Source organism: Cervus elaphus, chromosome 26 (genome assembly GCF_910594005.1).
Source record: "Cervus elaphus chromosome 26, mCerEla1.1, whole genome shotgun sequence".
In the NCBI taxonomy this organism is placed as follows: Eukaryota; Metazoa; Chordata; class Mammalia; order Artiodactyla; family Cervidae; genus Cervus; species Cervus elaphus.
Genome location: NC_057840.1, coordinates 18,814,132 through 18,826,580, shown reverse-complemented (window position 1 = coordinate 18,826,580; position 12,449 = coordinate 18,814,132). Strand labels below are relative to the sequence as shown.

Here is a 12,449-nt window from a genome sequence, read left to right as displayed (position 1 = left end):
CCTACAGGATCAGAAACTCTGATGGTGGGACCAGCCATTTCTGTTTTACAAACTCTGAGGCTCACTAGGGCTCACATTCCTTCTGTTCCAGTCAGCAGCCTTCAAAATAGTCTCCTGGGGCCCACCTGGGTTCCTCTGAACTCTTGTCTCCACACAGCAGCCGATCCTAAACCACCAGGTCCCAAGTCAATCTAAAACCCTACAACTCCCACTGCACCTAAATAAAACCCAAACGCCTTACGGGGGAACTGCTTCAGCCCCCTGCCTGCCTCTCTGCTTTTATCTTGTATTTCTCTCCCCTGTTTACACCCTTCCAGTCACACTGCTCCTTTATATTCCTGGAACACTGGAAGATTGTTCCTGCCTCAGGGCCCTTCCGTGTCCTCTGCCTGGAACTTGCCCCTCCACGCTCCTCGCCCCGACGATATGCAAGGCCTTCTCGTAATTCAGGTTTCAATATCAATGTCACCTCTCCAGTCACCTCCCTTCCCCCATCAATTTCTTTTTTTTTTCTTTCTTTCTTTATTTTTTTTTTATTATTATTTTTTTTTTCCAGTGGGTTTGTCATACATTGATATGAATCAGCCATCAATTTCTATCTGACCTAGTTTTCATTGTCTTCAAAGCAGCTACCACAATCTGAAATAATTTCACTTGCTTGTAAGCTCCATGAGAGCAGGAAGCATGTGTGCCTCTGTTGAGTAAATATTTGTTGATGAGTAAATATTTGTTAGAGGAACATAGTTGTTCTTGGAGCTCTAGTGTGTGGTAGAGCTGAGACGACCCAATGTCTTCTCTGTCCCCTTCAAAAGTCTCCTGAGCTGTATGTGGTCCCCAGCTTCAGAAGATGGGTCTGATAAAACAACATTCCTTTTTAAGCCACTTCTTAATATGCCAAGATATTCATGTCTTACTAGCTAGAATACGACACCAGTTTCCTTACTGATATTAAGAAAAATGTCCATGATTATGATATGATATCAATTCTATATGAAATCTAAAAAGAAATGATACAAATGAACTTATTTACAAAGCAGAAACAGATTCACAGACTTAGAGAACCAACTTATGGTTCCTCCCCCCCGCAGAGGGGGAAGAGTGGGGGGGATAGATTGGGAATTTGGGATTGACATGTACATATTGCTATATTTAAAATAGATAACCAACAAGGACCTACTATAAAAAAAATTTAAAAAAAAGAAAAAATGTCAATGACCAAATTACTTTTAAAAATAAATAAGCAATAATTCAATAAACAAAGTCATCTAAGTTGTTTTTCATGGAACTCAATAAAGGTACTTCCATTTTGATTAGAAAATATTGAGCCTAAAACATTTTCACTCTAAATTTTTCAAATTTCCCTGAGTAAACCACTATTCAACATGGTCAGTTCCAGCAGATCCCCTACCTGCAGCAGAGAACAGTATTAAGGACAAATCTGTGTTATGAGAATAACCTGGTTTCCAATATTTGTACCAGCATTTAACATTTTGTGACCTTGGTTGATTTTCTCTAACCCTAAAAACCCAGTTTCCTCATCCACAGAACTTGGGTCACAATAAATTATAGCAGAATGGGTTGTGAGCATTAAGTTGGATAACATTTGTGAAAATGACTAATCACAATTACAATTTTTTGAGCATCAATTCACATCAAATGTTCTGCTAAGCTGTTAACATGTTATCTCTTTCTCATTCACTATAAGACAATATTATTCCCATTTTACAGATTGAGAATGAAAAATTAATTTTCCCAAGATCGGAAAGCTGTAACTGCGCTTTCAAAGTTAGGTTTGTCCAACTCAAAGGCTCTGGTCATTAGCCCCAACCCCTACTGCTTGTGAAATACCAAAGTTGCTACCACATGGCAGGTAGAAATGTAGGCTTATCTTCCCACACCTTGCCAACATGCCCTCGATCCTTCTGCTGTTCTGTACCACTGTACGGATATCCGTCTGGACGTTCTATTTCACTGAATATTTCTTAAGTTTTTCCTTTTGATGGAAAACGATTCCAGTGATCTGAGAGAATATATTTAGAATTATTCCAACTTAAAGGAGAACTCACACCAACTGTCTATACATACTTAATTGTCCATCCTTGTTTCAGGAAATGTTACTTATATATTGTGTTCATGGTAGCTTACTTGTCTATGCCATGTGATATTCTATTAGCAGAAACAACATGGGGTTTGGGGTCAAACAGTCCAGGGCCCCAGGACTCATCTCTGCCATTGTATAGGTCTGTGACTGTGCACACATATTATTCCTTCTCTGAGCATATTTCCTCATGTACAGACTGGGGAGAACAACCCACCCCTTAAAATGTTTGTGACACTTAACTCCTGGCACATCAAGGATATTAAATAAACAGCAGTGCCCTTCTTTCCATCACTTCGCCCCGCCCACTCTGCAAGCTCTGCTGTTTTAAGCCTCTGCAGGCGTACAGAATGTCTCTGTTTTCTATGTGAACAAAGCGTTTTGATAATACTTTAAGATAATGGAATTTGTTTGTGAAATGAATGCTGCATGACCAGGGGGCTATCCCGGGAGGTGATGGTTATTTCAGTGACACGTCACTGCTGAGGGAAGCAGGAGAAGTCTGCTTTTGGAACTGCTCTTAGAACCAGTTTCTGAGTCATGAAGGAAAAGCAGCCTCATTATTTGATGCTCTTTTTTTTAAATGATGTTCTTTTTTTGCTACTTTATTGGAGCTCCTTCTTATCCCAAATGGAAGTTTGTGCTCAGTTCTGGCATGGTAGAAACTTTAAAATATTTTTGACAGAAAGAAAAAAAATTACATATATATATATATATATATATAGAGAGAGAGAGAGGAGAGAGAGAGAGAGAGAGAGAGAGAGAGAGATTTTAACTGTGTTCTTTATTTATTGCCTTGGGTTCAAATTATTCTCCTATTTCTAAAGATCATGATTACCACAAAAGGATAAAGGTTTGAAATCAGGAAATATTTTAAAACTCTAAAGGTAATTCCAAAAGACAAGTTCTACCACTGATTTGGCACAATGGAAGAAACACAGATATTTAGGTATAGCCTCTAATGGTGACTGTTTTGAAGGGAACTTCATTTGAATTTGTGTGTACAAGTTAGACTGTTACTTGTAAACATTTGTCTAATATGAAACTTAGCATATAAATACTGCAATCAATTCAATAAGATTTACTGCATATTCCACACAAGCTAAAATTATTGCAGAAGAAAATGCTTTCAATTGCTGTCTGGAAACTTTTTACACTATATGTTCTATCAGTAATAGAATTTGAGTGTGTACTCCAAATTCATATATAGTTAATTTATTTATAAATCACATACATATTTTTAAAGTTGTAATCATTTACATGTATTTATAATGTACCTGCATTGTGAAACAGATAACAGGAGAAATTGCGGGACATAAATGTGTATGTATACATACACACACGTCAATATATTTTCTCTTTATCTCACCTTGTGTGTATCTGACACATAAGCATCCATCCTGGAGACCAATGAATTAAGATAATGATTGTGATAAAGGGGCTAAGACTCCTTTTGCTTTTTTGTTTTGCATATAGAGTCTGTTACTTTTTTTTTTTTTAACATTTTATTGTATTGGGGGTATAGCCAATTAACATACAATGCTGTGATAGGTTCAAGTAAACAGCAAAGGGGACTCAGCCATACATTTACATGTATCATTTCCCCCCAGACTCCCCTCCCATCCTGGCTGCCACATAAAGAGAGTTCCCTGTGCTATACAGTAGGTCCTTCTAGGTTATCCATTAAATACAGCAGTGTGTACATGGCCATCTTCAACTCCCTAACTATCCTTTCCCCCTATCCTTCCCCCACAGGCAACCATAAGTTCATTCGTTCTCAACCATAACTCTGGGCAAGACTCCCTTTTCGAAATGGTCATTATACAAAGTTGTTACCTTTCATCTGTTTAGCAACATTCATTCAGTTCAGTTCAGTCGCTCAGTTGTGTCCAACTCTTTGCGACCCCATGGACTGCAGCACGCCAGGCCTCCCTGTCCATCACCAGCTCCCGGAGCTTGCTCAGACTCATGTCCATTGAGTTGGATATGCCATCCAACCATCTCATCCTCTGTCATCCCCTTCTCTTCCCACCTTCAGTCTTTCTCAGATCAGGGTTTTTTCAAATGAGTCAGTTCTTTGCATCAGGTGGCCAAAGTAATGGAGTCTCAGCTTCAGCATCAGTCCTTCCAATGAACACCCAGGACTGATTTCCTTTAGGATGGACTGGTTGGATCTCTTTGCAGTCCAAGGGACTTTTGAACCACAGTTCAAAAGCATCAATTCTTCAGCACTCAGCATTCTTTATGGTCCAACTCTCACATTCATACATGACTACTGGAAAAATCATAGCTTTGACTAGACAGACCTTTGCTGGCAAAGTAATGTCTCTGCTTTTTAATATGCTGTTTAGGTTGGTCATAGCTTTTCTTCCAAAAAGCAAGTGTCTTTTAATTTCATAGCTGCAGTCACCATCTGCAGTGATTTTGGAGCCCCCCCCAAAATAAAATCTCTCACTGTTTCCATTGTTTCCCCATCTATTTGCCATGAAGTGATGGAATCAGATGCCATGATTTTCATTTTTTGAATGTTGAGTTTTAAGTCAGCTTTTCCACTCTCCTCTTTCACTTTCATCAAGAGGCTCTTTAGTTCTTCTTCACTTTCTGCCATAAGGATGGTGTCATCCTCGTATCTGAGGTTATTGATATTTCTCCTGGCAGGCAATCTTGATCTAGTTTGCGCTTCATCCAGCCTGGCATTTCGCATGATGCACTCTGCATATCAGTTAAATAAGCAGGGTGACAATATACAGCCTTGACGTACTCCTTTCTGGATTTGGAACCAGTCTGTTGTTCCATGTCCAATTCTAACTGTTGCTTCTTGACCTGCATACAGATTTCTCAGGAGGCAGGTCAGGCGGTCTGGTATTCCCATCTCTTGAAGAATTTTCCAGTTTGTTGTGATCTACACAGTCAAAGGCTTTGGTGTAATCAATAAAGCAGAAGATGTTTTTCTGGAATTCTCTTGCTTTTTGTATGATCCAGTGGATGCTGGCAATTTGATCTCTGGTTCCTCTGCCTTTTCTAAATCTACCTTGAATATCTTAAACAGTGAAACAGTTCACGTACTGTTGGAGCCTGGCCTGGAGAATTTTGAGCATCTTTGCTAGCTTGTGAGATGAGTGCAATTGTGCAGTAGTTTGATCATTCTTTGGCATTGCCTCATTTGGGACTGGAATGAAATCTGACCTTTTCCAGTCCTGTGGCCACTGCTGAGTTTTCCAAATTTGCTGGGATACTGAGTATAGCATATTAATAGCATTATCTTTTAGAATTTGAAATTGCTCAACTGGAACTCCATCCCCTCCACTAGCTTTGTTCGTAGTGATGCTTCCTGAGGCCCACTTGACTTCACATTCCAGGATGTCTGGCTCTAGGTGAGTGATCACACCATCATGGTTATCTGGGTCATGAAGATCTTTTTTGTAGAGTTCTTCTGTGTACTCTTGCCACCTCTTCTTAATATCTTCTGCTTCCATCAGGTCCACACTATTTTAGTCCTTTATTGTGCCCATCTTTGCATGAAATGCTCTGTTGGTATCCTTAATTTTCTTGAAGACACCTCTAGTCTTTCCCATTCTATTGTTTTCCTCTATTTCTCTGCATTGATCACTGAGGAAGGCTTTCTTTTCTCTCCTTGCTAGTCTTTGGAACTCTGCATTTAAAGGGGTATATCTCTCCTTTTCTCCTTTGCCTTTTGCTTCTCTTCTTTTCTCAGCTCTTTGTAAGGCCTCCTCAGAACCATTTTGCCTTTTGCATTTCTTTTTCTTGGGGACAGTCTTGATCAATGCCTCCTGTACAATGTCACGAACTTCCACCCATAGTTCTTCAGGCACTCTGTCTATCAGATCTAATCCCTTGAATCTATTTGTTACTTCCACTGTATAGTCATAAGGGATTTGATTTAGGTCATACCTGAATGGTCTAGTGGTTTTTCCTCCTTTCTTCACTTTAAGTTCTGAATTTTGCAATAAGGAGTTCATGATCTGAGGCATAGTCAGCTCCTGGTCTTGTTTTTTGCTGACTGTATAGAGCTTCTCCAGCTTTGGCTGCAAAGAATATAATCAGTCTGATTTCAGTACTGACCATCTGCTGATGTCCATGTGTACAGTCTTCTCTTGTATTGTTGGAAGAGGGTGTTTGCTATGACCAGTGTGTTCTCTTGGCAAAACTCTATTAGCCTTTGCGCTGCTTCATTTTGTACTCCAAGGTCAAATTTGCCTGCTACTCCAGGTATTTCTTGACTTCCTACTTTTGAATTCCAGTCCCTATGATGAAAAGGACATCTTTTTTGGGTGTTAGTTCTAGAAGGTCTTGTAGGTCTTCATAGAACCGTTCAACTTTCAGCCTTACTGTTTGGGCATAGACTTGGATTACTGTGATATTGAATGGTTTGCCTTGGAAACGAACAGAGATCATTCTGTCATTTTTGAGACTGCACCCAAGAATTGCATTTCAGACTCTTTTGTTGACTATGGGGGCTACTCCATTTCTTCTAAGAGATTCTTGCCCACAATAGTAGATATAATGGTCATCTGAATTAAATTTGCCCATTCCAGTCCATTTTAGTTCACTGATTCCTAAAATGTCGATGTTCACTCTTGCCATCTCCTGTTTGAGCACTTCTAATTTACCTCGATTCACGGACCTAACATTCCCGGTTCCTATACAATATTGCTCTGTACAGCATCAGACTTTACTTCCATCGCTAGTCACATCCACAACTGGGCATTGTTTTCACTTTGGCTCCATCTCTTCATTCTTTCTGGAGTTATTTCTTCACTCTTCTCCAGTAGCATATTGGGCCCTACCAACCTGGGGAGTTCATCTTTCAGTGTCCTATCTTTTTGCCTTTTCATACTGCTCATGGGGTTCTCAATGCAAGAGTACTGAAGTGGTTTGCCATTCCCTTCTCCAGTGGACCACGTTTTGTCAGAACTCTCCACCATGACCCATCCGTCTTGGGTGGCCCTACACAGCATGGCTCATAGTTTCATTGAGTTAGACTAGGCTGTGTTCCATGTGTTCAGTTTGATTAGTTTTCTGTGATTGTGGTTTTCATTCTGTCTGCCCTCTGATGGATAAGGATAAGAGGCTTATGGAAGCTTCCCGATTGGAGAGACTGACTGTGGGGGCAACTTTCATTACCTATACTATAATTCACCACAGATTCACTAAGAGTGCAATTTAGGAGGTAATGATTTAGTGAAATTAATTTATCACTAGAAGTTGGCATCACAGACTTGATCGATGGACATGAGTTTGAGCAAGCTCCAGGAGATGGTGATGGACAGGGAAGCCTGGCATAAGGCAGTCCACGGGGTCACAAAGAGTTGAACATGACTGAGTGACTGAACGACAACAACAAGACAAAGCTTAACAAAGTTGTTAAAAACTGCATGTTGAGCTGACATGAGACCCTATAAAATAGTGTGACTCTACAAAGATGTTAAGGGGACACTTCTGCATCATATGAAAGGGACCGGTCAGATACAACTTCGACTACAGTGATCAAAGGCAGGCCATGCTGTGAACTGACTCTCGTTAGACTATGAGTCCTACAGAATCAAAGACTCAAATGGCGTTTCCAGCTGAAAAGTCTGTTGCAGGTGCATCAGTCTCTGAAACAACCTCACATGCCTATAAAACAACACTGGTACAAGAAGCAAGTGAACTATAAAAATAATGGCAAGAGACAAAGGAAAGTAATGAGACCATCTGTCTCAATATTTGTGTGTGAAGGCATATTACCCTCAGCCACTACAATATGCTTCCTCAAAGTTACCAAAAAATAATTATATTCATAAATCCAAAGGAGCTGTCAGACAAAAGACTACTTCTTACTTCAAATGCCATTTCACAGCAACATTTGGTGCAACATGCCAATTCAAACAATTTCTTAAAGTTCCCGGAGTAGAAGATAATACACATTTCATAATGTTTAAAGTGCATTTCATAAAAACATTTTCTAAAATAACTATGTTGGATTAAGAAGCTTGGTTTCTCATGTAGAAAACTCAAACTTACAATGAAGAAGGAAAAAAAATACAATTTTAAATTATGTTTTATAAAATTTTTCAGTTCATGCTGAATAACAATGAGCTACTAGAAATAATTAAGAGCAGACTTTATAGGCTGTAATAAAAACACTTCAATGCATTTTTAAATGGCTTTTAAATTTATTACAAATAAAATTCTAACAAGGTGTCTTGGGATAAAATTTTTTGAATCCTTACCTTGCCATACTTCTGGGCATAAGATCCTGTAAGCAGCGAGTGGAAAACAATGATGGTTTCATCCAAGTCCCAGACAAACACACGCTGGAGAAAAAGATAAATATCAGAGAACCATCAAGTTCTAAGGAAAGAGAAATCTCTTTACAAGTAGAAAGCATCTTGCTTTGTTGTTGGATATAATCTTGACACCACTGTAGAGAAAACTGAGTCCCTTGGACAGCAAGAAGATCAAATCAGCCAATCCTACAGGAAATCAACCCTGAATATTCATTGGAAGGACTGATGTTGAAGCTGAAGCTCCAATACTTTGGCCACCTGATGTAAAGAGCTGACTCATTGGAAAAGACCTTGATGCTGGGAAAGACGGAGGGCAAGAGAAGAAGGGGCCAACATAGGATGAGATGGTTGGTTGGCATCACTGTCTCAATATACATGAGTTTGAGCAAACTCTGGGAGATGATGAAGGACAGGGAAGCCTGGTGTGCTGCAGTCCATGGGGTCACAAAGACTTGGACACAACTTAGTGGCTGAACAACAAATGCTACTCTATTATTTTTTTCCCCAAACTTGCCAGATTTATTTCCTGTAAAACCTAGAAGGAAGAGTGACAAATAAATATAATAAGCTGAATTTAGATGTCCTAATTTGAAAGAATTCATCCAAATATTTACTTGAACTTAATTTCCAAAAAGACACATTTGGATTTTATGATAAAAGTGTGCTTTTACAAAATTTTAAGTGATGAAGTTTAGCAATTCATGCAAGGAATTAATTTTTTTCTGATTAAGAAAGTAATAATCATGTTTTATTGTTTTTAAAAAAAGAATCAGGCACTTAGAAGGAAAAGCAAAATGGAAATCATCTTTAGCTTACTATATTTAGGTAGTAACTACCATCACTGCATTCAGGTAGCTCTTTTTTCAGTATTGCAAATATACATTTGTGAAAACAGCATCAAACAATATACACTATTTTACTTTAAGAATTAAATTTTTAAAAATATTTAAAAGAATCAATGAGCAATCCCTAAATACAAATTGTAAAGTGTGGACCTTAGGGTCACATTAGGTGATAAGATATGTTGTTTGGCCTGCCCACTGTTTTGAAAGATTTCAAATAATCGATTAACATTTTGAGATTAGACTTCTTGCCAAGTTCAGGGTTCTGACTGTAGTGGACAAACTTCCGATCTGTAGCAATGCTGGCTGACATTCCACGGAGCAGTGATGCAGGGGCCACTTGAGACTGGCCAGTGCTTCCTCTTCTTCAAAATCTGCAGGCTCCCTCACCCAGCCCACTCATTTATATCACCTCTGCCTTCCTGAAGGCATTTTAATCTGCTACTGTTGTTCTTCACATTGTCAACCACAAATTGGCACTTACCAAGAGCACTGCCAAGGACGGAACAACAAAAGCATTTGCCACCTGCCTCTGCGGAGACTGAACCCCGTGCTGCTATAAGCTGTTGACCTTCAACAATCCCTGAGGGAGTTCAGGTGGAATGAGGCACCCTGTGTTCCAGCGAATCTGGTCTTTAGATAGTTGGATGTTTTTAGGAACAGATTTTGCGGCCTCAATCTTTGCATCTCCTCATGTTCAGTTTAGTTCAGTTCAGTTGCTCAGTCATGTCCAACTCTCTGCAACCCCATGGACTGCAGCACGTCAAGCCTCCCTGTCCATCACCAACTCCTGGAGTTTACTCAAACTCATGTCCATTGAGTCGGTGATGCCATCCAACCATCTTGTCCTCTGTCGTCCCCTTCTCCTCCTGCCTTCAATCTTTCCTAGCATCAGGTTTTTTTCCAAAGAGTCAGTTCTTTGCATCAGGTGGCCAAAGTATTGGAGTTTCAGCTTCAGCATCAGTCCTTCCAATGAACACCCAGGACTGATCTCCTTTAGGATGGACTGGTTGGATCTCCTTGCAGTCCACGGGACTCTCAAGAGTCTTCTCCAACACCACAGTTCAAAAGCATCAATTCTTCAGTGCTCAGCTTTCTTTATAGTCCAAGTCTCACATCCATACATGACCACTGGAAAAACCACAGCTTTGACTAGATGGACTTTTGTTGGCAAAGTAATGTCTCTGCTTTTTAATATGCTGTCTATGTTGGTCATAACTTTTTGTCCGAGGAGCAAGCATCTTTTAATTTTATGGCTGCAGTCACCATCTGCAGTGATTTGGGAGCCCAAAGAAATAAAGTTTATCACTGTTTCCACTGTGTCCCCATCTATTTCCCATGAAGTGATGGGTCCAGATGCCATGATCTTAGTTTTCTGAATGTTGAGTTTTAAGCCAACTCTTTCACTCCCCTCTTTCACTTTCATCAAGAGATTCTTTAGTTTTTCTTCACTTTCTGCCATAAGGGTGGTGTCATCTGCATATCTGAGGTTATTGATATTTCTCCCAGCAATCTTGATTTCAGTTTGTGCTTCTTCCAGTCCAGCGTTTCTCATGATGTACTCTGCATGTAAGTTAAATAAGCAGGGTGACGATATACAGCCTTGATGTACTCCTTTCTCGATTCGGAACTAGTCTGTTGTTCCATGTCCAGTTCTAACTGTTGCTTCTTGACCTGCATACAGATTTCTCAGGAGGCAGGTCAGGCAGTCTGTTATTCCCATCTCTTGTTGTGATCCACACAGTCAAAGGCTTTGGCATAGTCAATAAAGCAGAAGTAGATGTTTTTCTGGAACTCTCTTGCTTTTTCGATGATCCAACAGATGTTGGCAATTTGATCTCTGGTTCCTCTGCCTTTTCTAAATCCAGCTTCAACATCTGGAAATTCACGGTTCACATACTATTGAAGCCTGGCTTAGAGAATTTTGAGCATGTCTAGAGAAGCACTAAATCCCTTCATGGTGACATCAGATCCTTATGACAAAAAACCTTCTGTAAAATGAGTGCTTAATGGTATTGAACTCCCCCTTCACCAAACCTTATATATTGACCTTCCCCCACTGCCACTAAGGAGCAGTCTTTCAGAGCTCTCTGAGATGCTGCCTCTGGGGCAGCACTCCTCATTTTGCCCCAAATAAAACTTAACTCACAACCTTCAAGTTGTGCATCTTTTTTAGTTGAAAACATCAAGGAAGTGATCTTTTAGGAAGTGGTATAATGACTATTCCTTGACCTTACTAAATCTGAAGATTAAACTTTTTTTCATAATTAAAATACTCAGTTATACAAGAAGTAACACATTATGGTTAAGAATAGTTTATTTGATGTTTTGTAATAAAAATCCGCCTGCTTAGTATGAATATATGTCAAGAGATCCATCCCAACTTGAAAAAATGACACAGATATAAATATTTTACCATATGTATCAAATGATTAAAATTTTTCTCACTATCCAATGACCACCTTTCCTTTCCATGCAGATTAATTTTATCTTTTAAAATTTACTGACCTATACGAACACCTTTCATTACCCTATTACTCCCAAATAGAGCACTTCTTATCGCACAATGGCTTTATTTTTAAATAATAATTTTCTATTTGTGCCTTCTGTATCAAAAGATCCAACTATCTCCAGCCTGGAATTTGTAAAGCATCATTTTTAAGTTACTGTCTTTAATTTTGTATTATAATGGATGAAATCTCCAGTGTTAGAGCTGTTAAATGCCAGCTTCCATGTAGGTCCACTCATTTCATGATACGTCCTTTTAAGTTTGAAACTTCATGAAACTGTAAAGTATAGAACATATCCAACAGGATAAAATATCTATTACGTCTCTTAAAGATAAGTCAGCATACCTCCAGGTCACTGTCAGGAGGTGGGGAGGGATTATTTTTCCGGCCTCTTCCTCGGGACTTTGACCCAGAACTCCTGCACGTTCTCTCATCAAGATCTTTGATGGGTGTGGAGGGGCTTTGCACAGTATCAAACTCTCCTGTAAATAACATAAATTGTGTCAAGAATAGCACTTTATTTTTAGATCAGGTGTAAGTCTTCATTATGAATTATCTTAACAAAAAGCTCCTTATGACAAAAAAAAAGACAGAAAAGATATAATCCCCAATACACAAAAATCCTAATTTAGTCAAAAATTTTTGCAGGTCACATCATTTTATCCTAGATTTGATCTATGTGAGCTATTAAACCTGAATACCTTTGGTA

The 12,449-nt window shown here is 39.2% G+C and overlaps 1 protein-coding gene across 12 annotated transcripts in view; it reads right to left on the bottom strand.

Annotated features, from left to right (window-relative positions):
- Positions 1–12,449, bottom strand: part of EYA4 (EYA transcriptional coactivator and phosphatase 4) — a 306,307-nt gene that overhangs the window by 41,809 nt on the left and 252,049 nt on the right. For all 12 annotated transcript variants that reach the window (XM_043888021.1, XM_043888020.1, XM_043888023.1 and 9 more), the window contains 2 exons: positions 12,086–12,222; positions 8,332–8,415 (listed from right to left, as the gene is read on the bottom strand). In XM_043888021.1, coding sequence (XP_043743956.1) covers positions 8,332–8,415; positions 12,086–12,222 — 221 coding nt within the window. The remainder of the gene's footprint in view (positions 1–8,331; positions 8,416–12,085; positions 12,223–12,449) is intronic.